The sequence below is a fragment of the Cyclopterus lumpus genome, chromosome 1 (genome assembly GCF_009769545.1).
Source record: "Cyclopterus lumpus isolate fCycLum1 chromosome 1, fCycLum1.pri, whole genome shotgun sequence".
NCBI classification, from domain to species: Eukaryota; Metazoa; Chordata; class Actinopteri; order Perciformes; family Cyclopteridae; genus Cyclopterus; species Cyclopterus lumpus.
Genome location: NC_046966.1, coordinates 17,282,283 through 17,306,129, shown reverse-complemented (window position 1 = coordinate 17,306,129; position 23,847 = coordinate 17,282,283). Strand labels below are relative to the sequence as shown.

General features: G+C 42.2%; 3 protein-coding genes across 3 annotated transcripts in view; 1 reads left to right on the top strand and 2 right to left on the bottom strand.

The window, feature by feature from the left end:
- lef1 (lymphoid enhancer-binding factor 1) overlaps positions 1-10,271 on the top strand; it is a 39,374-nt gene extending 29,103 nt beyond the window's left edge. The window contains exons 9-11 of the mRNA XM_034537370.1: positions 1,723-1,771; positions 2,444-2,485; positions 10,171-10,271. Coding sequence (XP_034393261.1) covers positions 1,723-1,771; positions 2,444-2,478 — 84 coding nt within the window. The 3' untranslated portion in view covers positions 2,479-2,485; positions 10,171-10,271. The remainder of the gene's footprint in view (positions 1-1,722; positions 1,772-2,443; positions 2,486-10,170) is intronic.
- A 3,332-nt stretch (positions 10,272-13,603) lies between these two features.
- On the bottom strand, positions 13,604-18,384 carry hadh (hydroxyacyl-CoA dehydrogenase). The gene is made up of 8 exons (XM_034545082.1): positions 18,221-18,384; positions 17,368-17,496; positions 17,132-17,289; positions 16,763-16,889; positions 15,386-15,475; positions 15,235-15,307; positions 14,594-14,710; positions 13,604-13,926 (listed from the first exon to the last, which is right to left on the bottom strand). The coding sequence occupies exons 1-8, from the start codon at positions 18,335-18,337 to the stop codon at positions 13,808-13,810; spliced, it is 930 nt and encodes a 309-aa protein (XP_034400973.1). The 5' UTR covers positions 18,338-18,384; the 3' UTR covers positions 13,604-13,807.
- A 1,580-nt stretch (positions 18,385-19,964) lies between these two features.
- On the bottom strand, positions 19,965-23,329 carry LOC117739186 (cytochrome P450 2U1). The gene is made up of 5 exons (XM_034545486.1): positions 22,754-23,329; positions 21,899-22,549; positions 21,005-21,166; positions 20,644-20,811; positions 19,965-20,539 (listed from the first exon to the last, which is right to left on the bottom strand). Exons 1-5 carry the CDS (start codon positions 23,178-23,180, stop codon positions 20,358-20,360), a joined length of 1,590 nt encoding a protein of 529 aa, XP_034401377.1. The 5' UTR covers positions 23,181-23,329; the 3' UTR covers positions 19,965-20,357.
- Positions 23,330-23,847: the final 518 nt, after the last annotated feature.

Genomic DNA, 23,847 nt, shown 5'->3' with positions numbered 1-23,847 from the left:
CGTTGCATGGCTTGTTCTCAGAATGATACACAGTAGTGACACACACACACACACACACACACACTCTAATTCACACCAGTCGGCTCCATGCTAATGGGGTCCATTTGTGGGCCCTATTTGTTTCAGCTTGATGTGTAATTCATAAAACTGTGATTATATTACCATCGGCAGTAAGAGGATCGTAGTACCGTGGACATTATCATTGCCACAAAGAGTGAAAACGGCATGGTAATGGTTATGCTAGTCTTTGATGTTCCATATCAGCATGGAGCTTTGGATGTAAAAAGCACCTGTTAGACTGTGTTGAGGAGGCCGAATCGTACATACAGCATTCAGCAGCAGCAACCTTTGCTCCTCGAGCCGCCCATGTTGTTTGTGAATGTGGGAGGTTCAGCTGCATTTGAGACGCAGCCTGTTTATTTGGTGTATATCACGGTGCGCATGCCTACGTGTGTGTGTATGTATGTGTGTGTGTATGGGCTTGGAAGTTGTCATGTCTCTGAGTATGTGGCGTGTATGAATTTGTGTGATAGAGAGCACCAGCCTTTATTAAAAGTGTGGCTCCGGCACTCACGTTCACTCCACCACCAAAGTGCTTTGTGGTGTTTATCTGCCTCCCCTCGGACACCGACAGCATCCCCCCTCCTTCTGCCTCCACTGCTCCACCGCCAAAATGCCTCGCTGAGGGGGGAGACGGTTTCACAGCTCTGCACAGTTCCAGATACACAACATCAGCTGGTGACAGTCAGCCCAGTTCCCATTTAATTTCCAGCTTTGTTCGTACAAACATATTTTGACGGGTTGGAGAAGAAAAAAAAAAAGAGTAGAGAAATGGCTTTCTACTTGGCATACCGAAGAGATAAAGGGAAGCGATATGTTTAACGCAAAAACATTTCTTACAAGTACATTTTGTACCCCTCCCACAAAGAAAAACCTTCAGCTGTACACAGGCAGCACATCATGCCTGGAAACACCCAAAATAAGTAACGCACTGGCATGGACTAGAGCGAGTGGCATTCATAGTTTTGCTGTGTATCCTCTCTCTCATCCCTTTTCTCACCCACTCTCACTTAGTCTGTCTTCTTCCCTGTCTGCCGCAGCAGTAGAAGGCAGATTAGCTCATGAATAAGTGGATTAGCAGACTTTGCAGCAGGAAACCAAAGTGCTGCTCATATTTGACTAGAACGACTCTACGCTGCTATCTATACCTATAGTCTCCCCCCTGGGGATTTAGCATAAGCTATAAATCCTTACACACTCCCACCATCTCGCTGCAAAAAGAGTGGTACTCTTAACAGTCATTGAGCTAGACTAGCCTAATTACAGTGAGCATTTTTAATTGCACTTCATGTTAATATTTGTCATTAGAGGGACTTCAAAGGAAGTGGAAATATGACACGGACGGGTCACAGCAGCAGGACGAGCTGCCTCCGTTCTGTTAGGCTGGTCGCAACTCTAAAAAGGGCCTAATTATGTATGAAATGAATGTCCTTTTAAACCAGTTGAGAGCAGGCAGAGCACACTTAACATCAGCTCACACCCTTTGGTTGGTGCGTCCCGCTCAGCGTGGCAGTTTGCGGTGGAGTCCTGAGGCCAGGGGATGCTGGTTGGATGCCCAGCAGGGGATGAGTGAACATGGCAGTCAGCAGCAGGATATCAGAGTGGTCTAGTGAGCGTGAGTGCTGGAGCCACACTTTATGTGTTCCTCTGTATATTTTTTAGGGAAAGAAGAAGAAGCGGAAGAGGGAGAAGATGCAGGAATCGGCCCCAGGTAAGCACTGATCCCTCTAGTTCCTTCTCTGTGTTGTTTTCTTGTCTGTTGCATTTTGAAGTTGTGAGTTACACCATCTTTCCATAGACGACACATCATCTTTTACAGTATACTGCATTTGTACAAATGCAAATGCAAAAAAAATCTAATTTAATCTCCCAGGAGACAGAGACAAATGCCTGTAAAACTGTATTTTTATAAAAGTAGAGGTTTACACTAACATAACTATTTCCATTCGGGCTTCAGTAGACTGGCTTGGTTCTGTGGAGGCAGCATCGTCCTTCACTCGGGTTTCTCATAGGTTTTCTTTGTAATCATCCCACCATCCATTTGTCCACTGCTCTCCCTCATCCCCGTCTTCACAAATTACACCTACTTTGGGATTAGTCTGTCCATTCTATACGACTACTTACCAACCCTGGGCTTTGCACTATTTGTTTGCTTGCTGCACTACAGTGTGTCTTTCTGCTGACCTTGTTTAGCTGCGCTTATGAGCCTCCTCTCAGCACTGCAACTCTAATCCATTGAGAATAACATCTTAAGTAAAATGTCCGTATTTATTTTTTTTTGGGGGGGGGGGGGTCTGTACACTGTGTAGGCCAAATGGTCGGTAAAGATCTATACTGTCCAGACACCTCAAATTATTTTTTTAAAAGATGCAATTTTCTGCAGGTACAGGCCAGAGAATGAAAACGGCGTACATCTGAGAATATGGTAAGAGAAACCCTCTATCCCCTCCCTATCTGATCACTTCAATATATGCCAAGTCTTTTTGTTAAACTGCTAAACACTGACTTGAGAATAGGTACTCACAGACTAATCCTGAAAAGGTCCACCCTAACCTTGCCATAGTCATTGTGTCAGTGGTGTTCAGGCCTGAGGAGGGATTGTGCTTTGTGTGTGGAGTTTGCTCAATGGCTGCAGCACAATACCCATTGGATTATCTCTGTGTTTGTGTGTGTGCAAACATGCATGTGTGTGTGTGTGTGTGTGTTGAATGGGTCAATCCAATGTTTTTGTTTTGAGCACTGAGATTCAAGGTCAGATGTTGTGGCAGCAGTTGGCTTATTTCTCTTCCATCCTGCGTCAGGGAAATTACCAAATAAAAAGAGGTTTTGAAAGCTATTGCTTAATAAATCAGACAGCTCACCCACTCAGTGTTTTCTAAACACGGACCAAATAATACATCTGAAAACACTTTAACTTGCCCAGAACAGTTTTTTTTTTTTTAACTGCTGTTGGAGGCGAAGACGTCAGCGCTCGGTCCCATATGGACTCCATGTGTTGTCTCTCTCTGCATCTTTGTGAGGCAGAGTGGGATTCAGCAGCTTTTTTGGCAGGAACTTAATGAGATGCTCTACCTTAATAAGATTTCACGGTATCTGGGGTTTCAGGGTGTATATAATGCCTTCATAACAAAGGCACTCGGTAGTTGTTTTTTTTAAACATGTGAATGATATGCTGGGATATATTGATTCAGATGACATGTCAAACCCGCACTGAACTGTCACCTACCCTTTTTTTTTTTTTAAAGAAGGATTAACGTTCTCAATATGTGGCACCGGCAACTCTATTTTCGGTCTTACTTACTCTCTCTGGATCTTTTTGCTTTCCATCTCCCCCCGGGGGCAAGGGGGTGGGGGGGTGTTTGGTAGCATCCTGTTGTTCCGCTCCCTTTCGGCAGCAGAAAAAGGCAGATGTGACAAATCTGGTCTTACGTCAAAATCACCCCAGCCAGACAAAGGTTTTCCACTTGATCGATTCCTGACCCGGTGGCTCGCTCTGAACCCAAAATTGGGCCGCTTTTCTTTTCTTTTTTTTTCTCTTTCCTTTTTTTTTCTTTGCCACGGTCGTTTTTCAAAGCTCAGAGAGAGAGAGCGGGCTCTAAAAAGCACTTTATCTCTGATCCAATAATTAGCAGCGCCTAGCCGCAGCGGGATGGACACCCTTGCTGATTCTCAGTGACAGCCTTAAACTAATATGCATAATACCAAGGATACTGCCACAACTCCCCAAGCCCTCAATTTATGCAGATCCCAAAGAGCTGGATTGAGGTTAGCTCGCTGTAGATGCCAAAAAACATTTTTAAATGAACTCGTTTGTCTATTTCTTTTCATCTGCCCTCGCCTCTACCCTGGCCGTCTCTCCGCCATGTACAAAAAATCTAAAAGGACATTTGTTAAATGAGTAAATTGAGACACAACTTCAACACCTTTTCGTTTGCTACACAGTGAACATTGACTGCGTTTGATTTTATTTATAGTACACTCACAATGAAGATTATTCAGCAGAACAAAATCAGACGCTCTCGTTTAGGCAGATTTTATAAAGGGAACAATCACTACAACTTCATATTAACATATGTTATGGCTTGTGCTGAGTTTTTCTGCCTGTGAGGCAAACCAGGAGTTGAGCAGTCGTGCAGTGTTTTATGGCATGACGTTGGTTCTCTTTGTTAGCATGTCAAACACTGGGCCCGCCACACTGCTGGCTCTCACCCCAGTGGAACAGCACTCTGAGAAGTCATTACTCTGACAATGTGAAATGAGGGTTTCCGTCTCTTCCCATCATCACCCCGTGTCCCAGCACCCCTTTTCTTACACTGACTGAGAACAGTTTTACTCCTCCTTTGCTCACTGTTTCTGTACACTTCTTTATGTAGTTTCTCTCTTTCTCGCTTCCTTTCACGCTGGTCGCCTTTTGTCGGACTAAAACCCGCTGATTCACATACATGCCCTCGGGGCTTTCTCCCATATCAGCCACTGCAAAAAAAATAGGGCAGAGATACTTTTAACAAAGGTGGCCTTTTAATGTTGTTAGTGAGGGCCTTGGCGTTGTAAACACTTGCAAACTGTCATAAAAGTTCATTTGAGTCTTCTTGCTCAGACTCTTATGAAGGTGCTCTTTTGTTGTCAAACAAAATGGATGTCTCTACAAGCCGATTTGTCCTATTGCTTGTGCAAGAGGCTGCATTTTCAATCACATGATCAAGGATATCTTTTTTTAAATCATGCTTTACAATTAGTAAAGTCTGGTAAGTCTAGCAAGGGTCATTTCTAACCTCATGTCCTGGACCAGAGACATGAAAGAAAATGGGGATTTCTGGTGGCCTCTCTCTCTCTCTTCTCTCTCTCTCTCTCTCTTCTCTCTCTCTCTCTCTCTCTGTCGTGCCCCGGCTCTGCTCCCTCTGATGTGTGCAGCCAGAAGTCAGCTGTCAGAAGACTTTGATGAGGGAAGAAGAGGAGAGAGAAGGGCATGAGTATGTTTGGGAAAAAAGAAGCGTAAGAAAAGGGCCAAAAGAAAATCCCTCATTCTCTCTCTCTCTCAGTTTACCCAATCTCTCTCAACTGCCACTCATCCTTCAGTCTCAATCTCCCATTTCTTTCCCTTTTCTCTCTCTGTATTTGTTGCCTCTCATCTTCTCTCTATCTCTCTCTCTCTCTCTCTCAGACCCTCATCACTCGCTGCACATTTCTCTATCTCTCTCTCTCTCTCTTTCTCACATCTGAGCAGCCAGCCACACACTCCGCCTGCAATTAGGCAAGATTCAGCGTCTGCCTCGATTTCCCGAGTCGTTTCAATTTGGCACCGAGCCTCTAGGCCACTGCGGCACAGCCCAGTGCCTCCACAGCCCGCCTTATTAGTGACCTGGGATAATTGGGGAAGGAATCCGGATTGCAAAACAGACTCTGGGTCTCGCTTTGAGCAGCGCACAGGAGATGAGAGGATGTTTTTAAAACTGTACTTTTTCATACAGACACATACAAAAAAATATGAGTGGGAGGTGGAGGAGAGAAAATTACGCTTAAATCAGAGCGACCCCACAGCTAATGCTTCTGTGGGTAGGAAATAGAATCGGAAATGTTCACCCCCATGGACCTCCCGTTCTCTCACTCCCCCTGACCTCCACAAAGCCAGCTCTGTGAAGAAAAAGGACCCTCTCAGCACTTAGTATATGGACTTCCAGAGGGTGGCAGTATGTCAAACTCCACGTAATTCAAGTATGTGGTTTTAGCTTAGTGCAAATCTTTTACACTGACATGGTTGTCTTATCCTGGCCTGGCAACCTTATGTGACACTTCAGAGGGGTTAAACCCTCTTGAAGGCCCTTGTTTACATGTGAGAAATGCAGCTATACTTCTCCCATTGTTTAGACTGGGGCTTGAAATTTGTTTTGATTGAGTCACGGGCTATTGTGTTGTGGTTTGGTCAGCTGCAGCAACAGTATGAGGGTCCAGCCTCTTGGCCTTTTGTGATGTCTTCTACACTTCCTCTCTTTCTCTCTCTGTCTGTACCTCTTAACCCCCCCCCCCCCCCCCCCCCAAATTCACCCCCAAGACTCCTAGAGGCACTGCAGCACTTTTTGAAAGAGGCGGAGATATGTGACCCCATAAGAGATTGTGAAATGGTCTCTGAATTAAAGGCCCCCAGGTAACACGGGGACACAGACTGAAATAAGCCATATTTATTTTAGTATTACTCATTCTAGCCATTGTTAAAGGAGGTTCAACCTCCAATTGCAGCACCATCTTCTTCTTTCGATCTTTTCCACCTCTTTTTTTGCTCCTCCTTTTCCTGCTGCTCTCCCCTATCCTGACGGTGAGTGGCGGCGGAGGCCTTTGAAGCGAGACCACAGCAGAGGCAGCAGTAATTGTGCCGGCTCTTTGAATGTGCAGCACCCCCCCTCATCCCCCCATCCCCTTCTCCCGACATCCCCCGGCCTGCAGCAGCTCAGACTGAGCTGTTCGAGGGCACACAGCCAGATTTCAGCTGCCTGGGCCCCCAGCGATGCCGCCTCAGATGTGGGCAATGCCTCCCCCCCCCTCCTCCCACACCCTCCTGTACTCCCATAGTCTCACCCATGCATGCCTGAGGTTTGGGGTTTTGGTGACTCCCCCTCCCTGAACCCCTTTTGACCACAACCAGACCCCACCCTTCCCTTCTCCGATATTTAACATAGACACCGTCTTTTCTCTTCCTTCTCTTTACCCTTTTAGTTTCAGCCCCTCCTGACTTGACTTGCTAGTTTCTGATAGCCCCTGTGGAAAAGACACATCCCCTGAGCCTGCCTTTTGATTGGAGGTTAAACATTTCAAAGCCTTTTTTTTTAGGAGGTGATTTCTTTTATGTGTTATGTCTCGGAGACCGTGCTGACAGTGCAGAGCGTTTTGTTTCAAACATTGCTTTGTCTTCCAGGTGCTTTTTTTTTTTTTTAAATGTATTGCGCTACTCCTTTTATTTCCCCCCTTGTGCCTTTTAGAGCAGTGCTGCTACAAATGTATTTTGCGGAGGCTCCTTTTGAAGCGGTGTCACCAAAGCCAGCTGTATGTTCCAGGCCACGGTCACTTCCGTGCCAAGACACGCCACCGCACTCAACTTTAATCTAAATGTGTGGACAATTATACTTACCAGAGCTCACGAGTCTGTTCGTCTGAGCCCGACTGAGCTGACCTCAGCGGATGATGCAACAAAGTTATGGCACCTAATGTTTTCTGGATCTCAGGTTGAAATTAAAAAGGGAGGCAGCGACTTCTGCATTCATGTCCTTATTAGATTTGAAAGATACTGACAGCAATGTTGGTTCCTTTGTCATGACAGTCATCAGTGATGCTTGTTGTAACTCATGTGAATTGTACTGCATCCATAGTATATATATCCGATAGTTGTACAAATAAATCCCAACATTTTTGGTTGTTTACTGGTGGTCAATCAAATTTGGCCCTTTGTTGCTTAAGCTTTGGGAAATTGTGATGGCATTTTAATCAAATGATACATTTATGAAAGAAATCACAGATAAATAGGTGAAGAATTATTGGCAGCACTACTCGTAAGCATCATTTAAAAGTTAGCGAGGACATTTTGGCGCCCCGACAGATAACGGATAAGTTATTCCAATAATAAGTTATGTTGGTAAGATTGTCCTCACTAGGTAAATTGCTGCAATGTGATAAGTTTCCTTTTTTCCCTTCAAATCAAGTGCACTGCACTTGTTTCTTGCCCTGTCAGACTTCTTTCAAGCGCTGTCACCATGTTCCCAGATTAACAGTTAACAACAATGTTATGATAACGGATAAAAAAAGATGGCCAAATATACAAAAATAGGTTGTAATTAACCAGATTAGTTTTTCAAGATGACTCCGACATGTCTTTACTTGCTCTCTATCTTCAGTCTTTCACTCTCGTTTGTCCCCCCCCCCCTCGCTGCCACGGTAAAGTCTGCGCCTCAGCCTGTGCTGGAGACACCTCTCTCCACTTGGCTTATTTTTAGAGTAATTTGTCGGCGGTGATTTCCTTTTTAATGGCACCAAAAAAAAACCCAGAGCTGTGAGTAGAGAGAGAGACGGAGGTGAGGAGGCGGGTGGGTTTGGAGGTTAGGGGTCTATAAGGCAGGCGGGCCCCAGCTGCGGCCTCTTTGATTTGGCCTGGGAGGTGAAAGCAGCGATTGAGACGCGAGGTTGTGCCAGTTATCTTAACCTCCCACACTTCAAAAGCGGGGTGAGAGCTTGTCCGACTCCTTTCCCCGCCCTTCTCCCTCCCGCTGTCCCGTAGCGGGAAAGGAATTGGGGGAGAGAGAAGGGGGAGACTAAACCTTCGCTAGCCCTCTGAACAGAGGAGCGTTTCATTTCCTGCAAAAAAGTCTAGCCGGCATTCCTGAGCGCTAATGTAGAGGGAGGAGGAGGAGAGGAGGGTCAAGTTGCTCCTGAATCCCAGTGTTTGTGTCGGCTGGACCTTGTGAAGAGCTGGCCTGGTGCCCCCTGCAACCAACCGCCACGCAAGTACACATCCCTGCTGTTACCACCAACCTTTTTATTTTCTTCTTCTTTTTTTTTTTCTTCTTTTTTTTTTTTACTTGTGTGCACACGCACAAAAATGCACACACTTCTCGCCCGCAGCCCCTCAGGCCTCTTCCCCAGGCAGGAAGGCCAAAGCTTTTCATGTCTGTGGTGGGGGAAGGAAAAATGCTCCCCAGGAAACAGGGTGCAGTGCCGGGCGTGCGGGCCCGCTTTGAGATCCTGGGATGAAAAGGGAGAGGGCGGCGGAGGTAAATAAAAGCGACAGGGGCTCTTTCTTTCTCTCGGAGCGCTGCGCTCCTTTCAGTCTCTACTTTCTGCAGCTCGTGGTGAGCTCTCTTCGGGAAAGGTGGCCTCTGTCCTGTTCCCTTTTATCCACATGTGGTAAAGATGTGTGTGTGTGTGTGTGTGTGTGTGTGTGTGTGTGTGTGTGTGTGTGTGTGTGTGTGTGTGTGTGTGTGTGTGTGTGTGTGTGTGTGTGTGTGTGTGTGTGTGTGTGTGTGTGTGTGTGTGTGTGTGTGTTTATGCGGGGCAGGGATCAGCTGACTTCTCTCCTACAAAAACACACTCTTGGCTTTGCCACAAGAGAAAAGCAAACTAATACTGCTTCTTTCCCTTTTTTCGTCTTCTCAAAACATCCATCTTTTTAGTCGCAGGAGGCATCTATCCACCTCTATCTCTGCCTCTCCACTTTGATCACAGATTCTATTTGATGCTGCTCGGGTCTAAAATAACTCTCCTTGGCTTGTCAATAACTGAAGCTAACTCTGTTATGTTAGCTCAAGCCTGGATCATGACGGGGAAAAGAGCACTTTTGCAGCATGACAAACAATTTCCCATCAGGAAAAGGGGCCAATTCTGTGGGAGTCCTGCGAAGTGGGTTAGGTCAGGTGACACCGCGACGTCAACCCGCACCTGAACCACGTTGGTTTCAGATCACCAATTACCAACACGGTTCCATGAACTCTGCTAGTTTAACTGGGTCAATGCCGTGATCCTCCTGTGTGCAGAGTATTTCCTCGTCTTGTTTTGCCCTCGCCCACCTGCAGCGGCAGCCTAAATGTCAACCAGAAGCTACACAATCGGGTGCTCGCCTTGGTAGAGTGAGAGGAGGGATGAGTCAGTCAGGGCAGGGCAAAGAACAGCGTAGCACTGCCAGCTGGGTCACAGCAACCCCCATGTCAGACTACATCAAAGCTAGACCGGCCCACATCCTGTCACTGACCTATAACCCCTCTGTAGTTCAGCGCTTTGGCTCAACACAGCTGCAAAGGCTTTTCATTCAATCAACTGTAACACTGCGAAGATATAAATAGTGATCGGCGATGTTGATGGTAATGACAGGTAATGTGTCCCTCCCTGAACCCGGTAGGCATGCCTGCATGGTGAGACACTCTCGAGTCATTCTGAGTCATCTTGGTATGTCTGGTTTGGGTTAATGTGTCGTGAATGCGGCCATTGTTTTGGTGTAAGTTACTGATGTGGTTCTCATGTTTTCCTTTTGGTGGTAGACAACTGCAGTGACTTCATAGTTTGGTTGATTTAAAAAGTCTTTTCTTTTGTCCCCGTCTTTGTTTTGTTTTTGTTTTTTGTTTTGTTTCTCTCCAGGAGGGAAACGGAACAATTTCTCCACATGCAAAGCGAAGGCAGCAGCTACGGGCCCTCTGCTTGAGACGGAGGCCTGTTAGATTCCATGAAGACCCTCAAAGCCTCCAGTTCTCAGAGGACCCCACTCCTCTCCCCCCCCTCCACCCATCTCTCCCGACACCACCCAACCCCTACTCCCATGTCCTGCAACACAGTCACATGCCTCCACCATCCACCGTAAGCCCTTCACTGTTGGGCTCCACTCCCGTCCCGAAGGCGCCTGCTGTAGACACTGAACTGAACAAGACAATCATGATTAGTAGGAGCACCCTCACGCAACCACATTCTCTCACCGGAAAAAAAAACAAAAAACACATAAATTTGAAGTCTGTGTTTTGTCAGTTTCCTTTTACAATCAGCTTTACTGAGATCCCGAGGCACGGCACTGAAAAACCGCAGCGATTTTGATGTGTGCACTAACTTCTCCACTGCACCGCCCAAACACCTGTCTCTACGTTACTGTAAGTTATTTGTCACTTCGGTTCCTTTGTATAGTTCATTAGGCCGACATTCACTCCCTGAACACCCCCCCTTCCCCTCCCCCACGCCCTCTCCCTGGATTTTTGAGACCATTTGGGGTTTCGCCCGACCGACCAAACACCTCTTTTTAGACTGCACTAAGGAAGCCGGAGGAATCTCATCTTGTCTACGAAACGTCCTCAAGACGCCATTTTAGTTTGTTGCTGACCAGTTGGTGCAAAAAAGGATCAACGTTTTCATTTGCTTTTCATTTTAGACTGAATTTGATTTTGAATGCTTTTTTGTATCTTGAACCCTTGTTTCAATTTCTCGGTGTATATTTTAGTGATTTTTTTTTTTTTTTTTTTTAAATATTGTTTTTTTTTTTTTTTTTTTTTTTTATATAGTGGTATATATGAAAATAAGCTTTGGACACAGGAAAGCCATTTTTCTTGTTGAAGCATCTTGCAGAAAATTGAAACTTATGGCTTCTTTTGATAACTATTTGTAACAAATAGTGACCTTGAGTCTTGCTCAGATGTAAAATAATGCTCAGTATGTGTACTTTTTAAAACTGTCAGGATATGTCAATTTTCTTGGTATTTTTGCAGGCAACATTAGGACAAAGGCGAGAGTGATGGCTCAGAGGCCTATATTTTATTGTTCTAAAACATGACAAATGAAGCAGATATATATATTTACCCCAGCACTTGGCAGTCTTTCTTTTATTGCAATGGACCTTTGTCTTTTCTCTCTGGTAGCTAATAGTGTGGTCTTTAGCCATGTTGTTTTATTCCATGCAAGCATCTCTGTAACATTATGATTTTAATGCTCTCTTTTAGTATTACTTGATGAATTCCTTTTTTTTTATCATCATATTTCGGGTCACTGTCATCTTGGTATAGCATTTTGCTTCCCAAGTGGTCATATTTGAACTGTTTCAACATGTTTTGTTTTTTTGTAAGAAAAATAAAAAAGGCACCATTGGCTCATTTGATCACGTGTGTGGTGGAAAGACAGAGCTGGAAGTGCCAGATGTAGCAGTCTGTGTGTCATCCTTGGAGATTATAATGTGTAACGCATAGTTGGTCGTGCTGTGTATGTACTGATAATGTGAAGCAGGTAAAACACATCAGATATCACATGTTTTATTTAGTCTTTGTGGAAACTTTAAGCTTATTTTAACTCCAAAAGCACATCGATTGAGGCTACATTCATACAGTATTATTGTGGTAATAAAACAAAAGAGACCGACATCATGCCAGTAAAAACACCTTTTGTCAATTGATCAATTTAAAGGGTGCGATTTTTGTTCTCCCGTCTCTCAATGTAAAAATTGTCTCTAGACTTCAAATAATGTAAAAACTCTTAAGATAACAATTGAATATTGAAGTAAAAAAATATGTTGTATTAAAGTGCCACGATCAAAGGAAAACTGTATTTATAGGCAAATCTGAATTGTGCCTCTTGAAGATCTCATTTAAAGTAAAACAGCACCACCTTGTGTTCCTGTTGACTAACAGGACAATTTAATGAAGCTAAACATTCCCAAAAGCATGTGACAAATGATTAATTCTATGCATTCAGACCAATTTTATTTATAAATTCCCAAATATCACGTTTGCCTCATGCACAATCCGAACAATAGTCTCTATCTTAAGTCTTGATTCGGATAATCAAATACACCTTTAACATGTAAAGAAGCAAGTACCAATAGTATAAATAGAATATTGTTTAAATAAAAGGTTATGTATGGAAGTGCAAGTATTTTAAACAATAAGATGTAGGCGACAATGCACATGTGTGTGAGAAGTATGCATACACGTTTGTTTAAATGAGACTTTAGTAATTGTTGATATGGTTTTGCTGTTAAACCTGGACCCCACTTACTTCAATTCATCACGGATTTACTCCATGCGAGAAGATAACTTTAAACGCGGTAATTGATTAACAAATGGTTTAATTTGAAACAATATCAGACAATGCATTATCATTGAAAGCAGTGTATTTTTATATCACTTCAAATCAAGCAGCAGCCTCGCCATTAACTGCAGTTCACCGAGTGGCCACTTGAGGCTGTCGCCAACTTTACAGCAGAAATAAACATGTTTACAGCCTGGAACAAAACAAAAAAGGTGTTGGTCCCTACAGCTAGTGCCCCCTTTCCTCTCAGATATACGGGGTACATTTCTATAGAAGTCGGCTGTGTAAATAATATAAAGGCTTTAAGTTGTGCATAATTAAGGGAACGGTGTGACCTCGGCCAATTGGAGTCACCAAACTGGACCTTTTGGCTGTTTGTGCCTAATGGATAAAAATGTTAAATAAGAGTTTTATATTAATGTAGGACAAATAATATGGCTTGCTGTGCCGTTATTCGTAACGTGCGTGCGGCCGCTGGAGGAGATATCAGGAGTCATTCAACCGTGAGTTGTTTTGGATTTAACGTTTCCATTTGGACAGTCAAGAAGAAAAAAAAAGGCTTGTGCTTTATGGTGAATAACGTTATGCGCAAATTTGTACTAAAATTATTTTTGGTTGATATCCACTTTGATTTGTCTAATTTGGAACAGATAAAGCCTCCTTAGCTTCAGATGAACCAACAGGTGGCGGTAATGCGCCAAGATGAGCAGCGATGTGCCGACAAAGGCAGCGAAGAAGAAGACCAGCTTGTGGATGCAAACTAACATTTTCGAAAAATGGCCTTGCAGATGTTTTATGTGCAAGGAAACGTAAAGAACACGTCTGTTACAGCTCATGGAGGTACAAGACACTTTACTCTGCACAGCTGAACCCCTCAGGTCACATTAGTAGAGTCCAATAAAAGTTGTTTCTTCCAAATCAGTGTTGTTGTTGTACCACAAATGTTAAATTATTTGATGCTCGTAGGCATTCACTTTTCAACACCACTGCTACAATGAGAACAGACACCAAGTATTTGAAAAAACTATTTATATCGGATTTAATCTCGTCTCACACAAAAAGATGTACTTCAGTACACGTCTAGAAGTAAATGGAGTGACAGACAAAAGTCGGCCTTTATTATAGAAGGCACTTTTTCTATTTCCGTTTCTAACCAGTCCCTGTTGGATGGCTTATTTTCTGAAGTGCTGACTAGTTTCATAAGGGCGCCAGTCAATCACTTGTACTTGTAGAATCCTTCTCCTGTCTTTTTGCCCAATTTGCCCTCTGCAACCAACTTGTTCAGCAGCTCACTCTGGGCGAAGGACGGGTCCTCGGGGTTCGCTGCAGACCAATCTAAAGAAATGAAATGACAACAACACGTCAAGTGCTTTTCATTCAACATATCAGTCCATTTGAATTAGCTTTGTTTCCCCCGTTGCAGCAGATTGATATTATGCCAGCCGATCACACTTTTAAAATTAAACTCATATCCAGTGGTGGAGGAACTATTCTTGAAGTAAAATTACTAATACCAAACTGTAGAAATACTTCGTTACAAGTACATGTCCTTCATTAAAAATGTTACTCAAGTAAATGTTTGCAAGTATAATCAGGAACCTGACCCGTGTGACTGTTAAATTGTAGTACTGTACTTAAATATAGCAGATTATTTTTACTCCTGCATTATTGTAAAACAGGATTTGACTGAGGTGGAGCTTATTTTTAAACTACTTTGTATCAGACTGCAACCAATGATTATTTTAATTAGGGACTAATCTACTGATTATTTCCTCCATGAAGTGATCGATCTGGATTTGTAAAGTAACTGAAGATGCAGTCCAGTATTTCCCTCCGACATGTTTTGGGGTCGAAGTAGTAAGAGGAATGAAAACAAAAAAAAGGCAGAAAGAACAAGTACCTCAAATGTGTACTTAAGTACAGTACCTGAGTAAAAGCACTTAGTAACAATCCACCACCCCTGGTTTCATCATACTTATATTTCCCACATAGTTTTACTCACGATCCATGATGAACTTCATCGTATCTAGTCCTACATAGTCCGAGAGCTCAAGGGGTCCCATGGGATAACCACAACCCAGTTTCATGGCAATATCAATGTCCTCTTTGGACCCATGACCTGAGGGAGGAAACAGAAAAACCAAAATCAGAACCATACAAAAGATACAGAAAATCAAAAACTAGAAGATTATACTAAAAGCATACTGAAATAGAACCTCAATATGTAATGCTCTTTGAAAACCAGATATACTCAGAAAGTAGAGCAAGGATATTTTCAGGTCCAACTCTGTTAATTGAGGGCTTATTCTGATCATTGTTTAAACAGTGGAAAGACTAATAACCAAGACAGCTTGGGTAAGTTTTACTTTGTGTTTAAGTTTAAATTAAATGTGTTTTTCTCAGAATATATCTATGCTCTTATTTTATTTTTTCTTTAAAAAAAAAAAAAAAAAAAGAGAGAAACTTGTATTATTATTATTATTTATTTATTTTATTATTATTATTATTATTATTATTATTAGTTTATAATGGACAATGAGCAGACCTTTCTTATTTTTCTTCACTGCATCATGGGTAACAATACACAAACTTTACTATTTTACCATTGACATTACACACAGGCGCACATGCAGGTATACATACCTCTCTCATACATTCGGACGGCCTCTATGAGGTAGGGAAGAAGGAGGCGGTTGACAATGAATCCTGGCGTGTCCTGAATAAAGAGGTGTTGGATGCTGCTGAGTGGGCTGTTGAGACTACAGCTGTAATGACATCACACAGACAATCTTACCTTGCAGGACACTGGGGTTTTTCCCAGTATTTTGCTGAAGTTCAGGAGAGAATCAAGAGTCTCTTGGCTTGTTGCTGAGGTTCCAATGACCTGTGAAAGATGAATACGTAATCAACTTTTATTCTAATTAAAGTATTACTAGCAATAGACATGGGACCTGGGATTTGAACAGGCCAACATCTGGTTCCCAACCCAGCTCTCCATAGGCTGAGCTACTGGCACAGACTGACGTAGCTTTATATTGACCATACAGACATAAGAGTGGAAAAAGTCATTTCCTCTCGTTTAGTGGCAGTAAGAAACTGAATAAGTACATTTTTCAAACTGCAGTGGTGGATGGCCAATAGAGAGGTGGTGTTGCACCTCCAGAAGCTTAGTGGTACATTTAAGTTACCTTAATTAATATTTTTTCATTCATCTGAAATTAGTTCAAATGTTATGCAATATATTAAACTGTAAAACATGTGAATTATGTTTCCTAAAAAAAAAAACTAACTATAGAATTGATGAGTTGGCTGAGGTGTCAATCAAATCCCTCTCCCTGTTTGTATTTCTCACACAATCAATAATTGTAGTTTATCATGAGGTTTGTATTAAGGTTTAATATTTGTTATCAATATGAGAGGGGACACATTGCAGCAGTTTGACTTCTTCCAAGCCCCGTAGAACACAACTTCAGAAAACATAAAAGCACAACATTAGACGTGACAAGCCCCACCGGCCCGGTCGAGTGGCGATATCAAGGTGACTTGAAGGCTAAGCGGTTGGCTGTCACCACTTCCTTTTAGGGACTACTTTATGGTTGTAACTGTGACAATCAGTAGGCCATTAAGCCGAAAAGCAGGATACGACAAATCAAGACAATATTTCTATTACATTTCTGAAAAATGGGAATTCACGTTTAAAAATCGTATTTCAAGGTCTGTTTTGTTCTCTCGAGGATTATTATGTCTGTTGAGAAAAGTGTGAAAGATTAAGCAAAACTGAGCTGCTGGATTGATGGTGTTTACTTTTCAAATTCAGTAGTCTCAGTGGTAAATTGGAATTTAAATAAAAGTCCACTACAGTTAAGAGTCAAAGCTTACTGCAAAAAGGAAGATGACAATATTTAGTGCAAGCAGAAGCCCCCCAAGGCCTGTAGCTTCATCCAGGAAAATATATTAATATTACCGCCACTCACTTTCTGCATTTTATTGCGCAGAAAATGAGAAAATTACTTTTTGGATATACTGTATTCATTTCCATTTCATTACTAATCCAAGGACGCATATCTATGTGTCAATTATCTTTTCTTTCATCCCTCTGAACTGCCTTTTTTATGCACAGGCGCTCTTAGAACAACCCTTTTTAGAAACCCTGTTCTGCGCAGGCTCGTACCTCTACGAGCTTCATCACAGGGACTGGGTTGAAGAAGTGAAGGCCGGCGAATCTATCCAGCCTGTTGGTGGAGCTAGCGATGTCAGTGATGGACAGGGAGGATGTGTTGCTGGCAAAGATGGTGTGTCTAAAAAAAAAAAAAGTGTGCAGAAAAACAGAAGCATACATAAAACAGAATATCGACAACAGTTAATAATAAAAGCAGACCTTCCATTTCATTCTCCTTCACAAAAGCCACCAAATGTACCGTGCCAACTTCCATCTCCAAACAAAACTTGGTCTTAGATTTAGAAATGAACATTAACAGCATTGAGCTTCTAATCTAAATGATGTAGCTCAAAAATAACACAAAAACAGAACTATGCTCACGCTGGTGCCAGCTTGTCAAGCCCACCGAAGAGATCCTGCTTGATTTTCATATTTTCCACAATGGCCTCCACCACAAGATCAGAGCCCTGAACTACAGATGCAGCATCTGTCGAGGTTGACACGTTCTGCAGGGCTTTCTGGATGAACTCTTCACCCGCCTGAAACAAACCAAAATTCATCACATTTCACTCTCATACTTTTGTGTTTCTATTTCGTCTGGGGATCTGATGTCTCACCTCTGGCTTGTCAGAAAACTTCTTCTTGACTACTCTTTTGAGATTCCCTTCAATTCCTTTGATAGCCTTTTTCAGGACGTCGTCATTTGTGTCTACAAGCGTCACCGAGTGACCAGTTGATGCAGCCACCTGTCAGAAAGAATTTAGGTCAACATAACTACAAACAATTTATTTATATATTATTTTTTTTTTTATTAATTAATATATATATATATATATATATATATATATATATATATATATATATATATATATATATATTAATTTAAAAAAATGTGTAGCACTTAAACATCAATAAAAGTATTTTGACAAAAGTAGGTACCACTTGTAAAGTAAGAATTGTCTTTATATAGGAAACGCTAAACAGTGTATATTGTGTCATACGGTAAATATGTAGGATAACACTTCTCCAGTTTATATGGCGAGCGACCCCATGCGGCCAAATGTGTATCCTGCAGTTCATCAGAGTTGAGTCTTGTCTCCTTACGTCACACCTTAAGGTAACAGCTGTGTTTAATGAATGACAACGAAGCTATTTTACAACACGACTTCCTTATGGGATCAATGCGCGTGTCTGTGCTGCGAGACAAGACTCCCATTCACTCTCAACGAAATATAATACAGCGACAGGCTTTTATTTTGAAAGGTTATACGATAGGTCACACCGTGCCGGTTGGACAACCTTCACGCCACACAAAAGGTGCTCTGTTGAAAGAAGAGGAGACTTCAAGGAAGAAGAACACCTGGTTGGATTGTCAAATGTACGTCCGCGCAGCTGCTTCACGAACTATAGTGAAGCTACTCGCTAGCTACGTGGCTAAACATGGACCAGAGGCATTGCAATGTCGCTTACCTGTGCAATTCCGGCCCCCATCTGTCCACTTCCGATGATTGTGACATGTTTAATAGCGACATTCCTCACAGCCGAGGACGACAAACTTCTGCAGATCTGATGAGTGAAGAACGCCATGATGTGTCAACCTGCTGCGGGACGAGCACGTTAAGAAGTGGGCGGAAGGTCATGCAGTCACGTGATCACGTCGCACCACGACCTTTCACACAGATGTCGTTACTCCCAAGTAAACACAAATGTTACTGAGTGTACTTAGTTACTTAGTGTTGTACGTCGAAAACTCCAGTTCAGGGCTTAGCCACGAATATTCAGAATTTGCAATACAGAATGTAAAAATACTCCATAGGCCTACAAATAAAAGTACTGAATTCAAAATGTTAAAGAGGTAGGTATTATCAGCGAAAAGTACTTAAAGTATCGAACGTAAATACTCGTACTTTCACAGTGTTTAGAATATTATATATATATATATTAATCAAACGCATGTAATCAAATGTTCAAATGTTGTAGTTCTTATTGTAAAATACTTTGTACACTACTTGGCAGTATAGCACCAATTAATCTCATACAAGCATACCACGTGTTTTATGTAAAAGTAACAAGTAATTTTAAGTGACAAATAGTGCAGTGGAAAGTACAACGTGTACCTCTGAACTGCAGTAGAGTAGATGTACAGTAGAGTCACATTAAATGTAATTAAGTAACCCAGATAGCAAACTGACTCCGCTCTGGATCCACCTTGGAGGCATCATAGGCTCTGGAACAGATTCGCAAAATGAGTCTGGATGTTGACAGTGGCCCGCCTCCCAGAGCCTCCCCGGGCTGCTGCCAGGTTGAACCACCTCATTGCATGTTTCAGAATCTCATCATCTGTGGCTGCACATGTGACACGATTCTTTCTGACTGCATCTGTAATCACACAAACAAATCATACAAAATCTCATAAACCCTCAGTGCAACATATAGCAGACGTGCAGTCTAAAACATAGTAGCTGTCCGACAGTTAAAAGGTTTGCTATGCTATATTCAGATAACACATCATATAACTATTATCCATGTAAAGATAGTCGAGTAACATCTACCCGAGTAGAGAATGAAACATGCTAATTTGTAAGTTTGAACACTACCGAAGACCTCTGGGTCTTTATTCCATTATCAGAATCGCTTATCCTGTTTTAGGGTCGCTGGAGCCGATCCCAGCTGACATCGTTTTCATTAAATATTAGTTACTTACGCAGGAGAAAAGTCTTTGGTGTAATCTGGCTGAAGGACTTTTTTCCATTTGTTCTTTTCCAGTTGTATCCACTAAAATGGAATTTTAAACTATTAATATCTGCAAATATTCCCAGTGAATTGGAATGTATTTAACCAGGATTTCTGACTGCGAGTAGCCAGGACGTGGGTACAGTGATTTGGGGCGTCTTGCTTTACTTTTCACCCTTTCTCTAACCGGACATCTTGGTATTGGATGTGGTAGAAGAAACACTTCTACTTCAAACTCAAAATTATGATATTTAAGTTTTATGTTTTTTTTCAAGTTTCTATCATTGAGCCAACTATTTCTTCTACTGTTTGGATACAAATATATTCTTATGCTACAAACATAATGAATGTAAAATGTCAACAATTTTAGACAAAGACATTAAAGAGTAAATTAATTGAACCACATATATATATTCACGATACATTGAGGTATTTATAAATAAACTCTTTATTGGCATCCATTTATCAAGTGAGCAAGGAAAATAATTTTTTAACTGAAAAATCTAATAAACATGTACTAATCTCTCAGTGCATCTCTTTATGCATCATAAAACTGACCTTAATTGTTACTTGATTATCAAGTATATATATATATATATACACACATATAAATAAGTAAATATATAATATAAGTAAATATATTAAACATTTGCTGGTTCCAGCATCTCAAAGGAGATAATTAGAAGCTGCTTTGGATCATAACATTGTAAAGATGAACATGCTATGCAGCCATAACTGCATTAGCAAAATGATACATACATCAAATAAAAATAAAAACGTACTTTGTTCATATCCTTTTTAATATAACACAGATTATATTGTCTTGCGGTTGGTCAAGGTCTTTGATTTGGAGAGAATCAAATATTCCAGTGTTTCAACTACGAGGGCTCACGCACACATTGTATAGGCAGGGAGCCAGCGTCAGGCCGAATCGTCCGTTCAGCGTAGGAGGAGGCGTTCCCTCTGGCAGGCTGAATTTGAAGGCCTGCAGTAAGCTGGTAACCGTCAGGAACAGCTCCATCTTCGCCAGCTGTTCACCCATGCACACTCTGCGACCTGGAAGATACAGGGGATAAATCATTAGCGCATGGGGCACGGACATTTAAGATGCATTCATAGATCAGCGATTCTTTGGCCGATATGAGGCAGGAATGGCTTACCAATCCCGAATGGTATGAAGCACTCTTTCCTGAACACCTTTCCCTCCTCGTCTAAGAAGCGTGCTGGGTTGAAACTGTCGGGCTCGTCCCATACTGTAGGATCTCTATGAACAGACCACAGGTTGGGAACAATAACTGTTCCTTTCGGAATAGTGTAGCCTCTGAACTCTGGAAAGAAAGGGCAGAAAGAAAACACACTAAAAAAACCATCACCTCAGCAAATCAGATGTGAAATTAAGACAAATCAACTAAATGCAGCTCTGTCGATCTTTTTCCATCCCTGAGATACAATCTGAGACTCTGAAACCTGACCAGTTGATTAATAGCAGAGGACTCAGTGAAATACAAATAAATACTTTACCTGTTGTCTCGGAGGCCATGTGAGGAATAGCCAGAGGGACCGCAACAGTCAGTCTCTGCACCTCCATGATGGTGGCTTCAGTAAAAGGCAAACTTCCCTTGTCAGTCAAAGACAGGATCCGCTGTACGCCCACCACTTCATCGATCTCTCTCTGGACCTTGTCTGAACTCAAAACAACGGAAAAACATTAAGCACGTCATTCTTGGATGATTAATGAACTCCTCATCGGAGTACAACATAAGTGTGGCTTTTGGGACACTTCAAAGTGCTAGAAAGATGCATGCTTTGATGTGATGATCAATGTCGTTGTGCAAGAGTTGGAGAAGCGGTTAAATGCATAATCAACATTTAGTTGTCCTTAAAACAGGAAGTGTTCAGAGCCGTGGGTTCCCACAGCAGATGTCCAAATCCCCCAAAGGGGTTTCACTTTAAGTAGAAATAATAATATCTGTGATTTGTATACTCCTAAAAACATTTTATATTCAGTTCTACAACCACAATGTCGCTTGTCAGTATCTCAACTACAAATATTGAAGCTCTACAATGTTGTATAACTGAAATTATATTTTAAACCATTTAATTATTTATATGTATTGAAATCATAAATGAATTGCATCACAACTATAGTCAAATGTGCTTAATTATGATTTGTGTGTGCATATCAGTTACATTGGAAATCTGCCATGAGAACATTGAGCTGAGGTCATTTTCTGGTTTTCTGCTAGAAACAGATCATTGCTTTTGTACTTTATAACTTTATCAAAATTGGACCGAATCCCATTAGAGATATCTCCACGGCATTTCAGAAGTCACTTTTGCACAAGCAAACTACACAAAGGGCTTAATTTCACAAGGTAATATAAGCAGTCTAAAAAGGACTTGTTCTACGTTTACCTTGGATATCAGGGTGCAGGACCATGTAGAGCAGAATCCACAAAACTGAGTTTGCGGTGGTGTCAGTGCCAGCGATGAAGAGATCTCCTATTATATAAAAGAGATAGTCTTCTGTGAAGCTGCTGTTCTCCTCTCCAGCAGCTTGCTTGGCCACCATCTCCATCAAGTACATGTCCACAAGATCCCTCGGGTGATCTGGGTCTAATGTTTCCCGGTGCTTGACAATAATTCTCTTCAGAAACGCTGTGATGTCTTCTTCCACCTGACGCAACTCCTTGAATACCCCAAAAGGCAGGTAGTACAGCAGGGGGAAGATGTTGATGAGGACCGCAGGGCTGTTCACGCAGATCTCCAGCCCACGATCCATCAGGCCCAGCATGTTGCGGAACTCGGGGTCCTCGTGGTGGAAACGCTGTCCCAGGATCAGTGAGCAGATGACGTTTGACACGGCGTTGCTAATCAGCGGGGCCAGGTTCAACCCGGTGGCAGCAGACTTCTCACTCAGCTGCAGCAGCTCCGTCTTGAGGGTAGCCAGGCCTTGCTGGATGCAAGGCTCCAAGCTCAGTTTCCCCAGGCCAAAGTTTCGGAGTGTGGTGTGGCAAAACTTACGCTGCTTTCTCCACACTGGCCCGTAAGGTGCAAAGACTATTCCTAAAGTTCAATTTAACCAGAAAATATAATTATATATATATATATATATATAATAATAATAATAATAATAATAATAATAATAATTTATTTATATAAACATACATATATATATATATATATATATATATATAAAAAACATATATATGTTTTATAAATATATATATTTATATATCAATACATCATTTCTGGACTAAAGCAGTTTACCTTTGCGTTTGGTCATGATGGTGACAGTGGGGATATCTGGTCTGTCGGAGAACACCTCGGGATGGTTTGAAAGCGCATCCTTGACCACCTCATATCCGTTCAGCACCACCATCAACTGGCTCCCGACAAAAATACTGAACATGTTGCCATAAACTTCGGCTTTTTCCGTTAAAGCAATCATCGCGTTTTTGTCGGCGCTGTCAGATTTCGGTCCAAACCTCCTCCGGATGAAAGAGGGCACGAAGAAGAAGCCGAAGTTCCCGACTAGCGGCCACGGCGGCGGTCCCGGTGGGATTTTCGCGAGGTCCCGTCGCTTCTGACGAACATAAAGTAAACAGAGCACGAGCAGGAACACGAGCAGAGCTGCACTGTCGCCTCGCGACAGTAAAGCGCTGCTCAGACGCTGCAGCCACGACAGCGACACCATGGTGTCAAAGTTAAACTCAGTGGGCCGACAATGCTATCCCATGTTTAGGAGTATTCACACAGTAACAGTAAAATCTACAATATACCAACTAGGTTAAAGAACACGGCGCAGCTCGTGCGCTTCCTGTGGTGTTGTGAAACAGCAACATCGTTATTGGCTTCCTATTGGCTGACAGCGCTGTGACCTGTTGTGATTGGTGCACTTCGACAGTGACGATGCAGATTTACATTACATTACATTACATGTCATTTAGCTGACGCTTTTATCCAAAGCGACTTACAATAAGTGCATTAAACCGTGAGTCCAAACTCAGAACAACAAGAATCAAGCAAGTACAATTTCTTCAATAAAGTCAAACTACAAAGTACTATCCGTAAGTGCCATTTAAGTGCTACTAAAGTGCTATCGGTAAGGGACATTTAAGTGCTACTACGGCATTTAAGTGCTACCTATTCAAGGTATAGTCGAAAAAGATGTGTTTTTAGTTTGCGACGGAACGGGCTGGGGTGTACGGTTTGACCATGTCCTGGATGTAGACCGGACCATTTATCAGCCAATGAAAGGCAAGGCAGGTTTATTTCCCCATACACAAAGGTTAGAGAAATAAACGTGCATGTCAAGATAAGCCTCCACTTTAAGCCGTTCTTCTTTAGAAAGACGGTGATCT

What these genes read in the sequence shown, in the direction of transcription:
- hadh (XM_034545082.1), bottom strand. Translation starts at nt 18,337, where the DNA reads ATGGCGTTCTTCACTCATCAGATCTGCAGAAGTTTGTCGTCCTCGGCT. An exon ending in CTTGACAAGCTGGCACCAGC is followed by an intron (nt 16,890 to 17,131) that starts GTGAGCATAGTT and finishes TTTTTTTTTTAG; the next exon opens with ACACACCATCTTTGCCAGCA. An exon ending in AAACCCCAGTGTCCTGCAAG is followed by an intron (nt 15,308 to 15,385) that starts GTAAGATTGTCT and finishes CTCTTTATTCAG; the next exon opens with GACACGCCAGGATTCATTGT.
- LOC117739186 (XM_034545486.1), bottom strand. Translation starts at nt 23,180, where the DNA reads ATGGTGTCGCTGTCGTGGCTGCAGCGTCTGAGCAGCGCTTTACTGTCG. An exon ending in CATCATGACCAAACGCAAAG is followed by an intron (nt 22,550 to 22,753) that starts GTAAACTGCTTT and finishes ATTGAACTTTAG; the next exon opens with GAATAGTCTTTGCACCTTAC. An exon ending in CCTGCACCCTGATATCCAAG is followed by an intron (nt 21,167 to 21,898) that starts GTAAACGTAGAA and finishes TTTTGAGTTCAG; the next exon opens with ACAAGGTCCAGAGAGAGATC.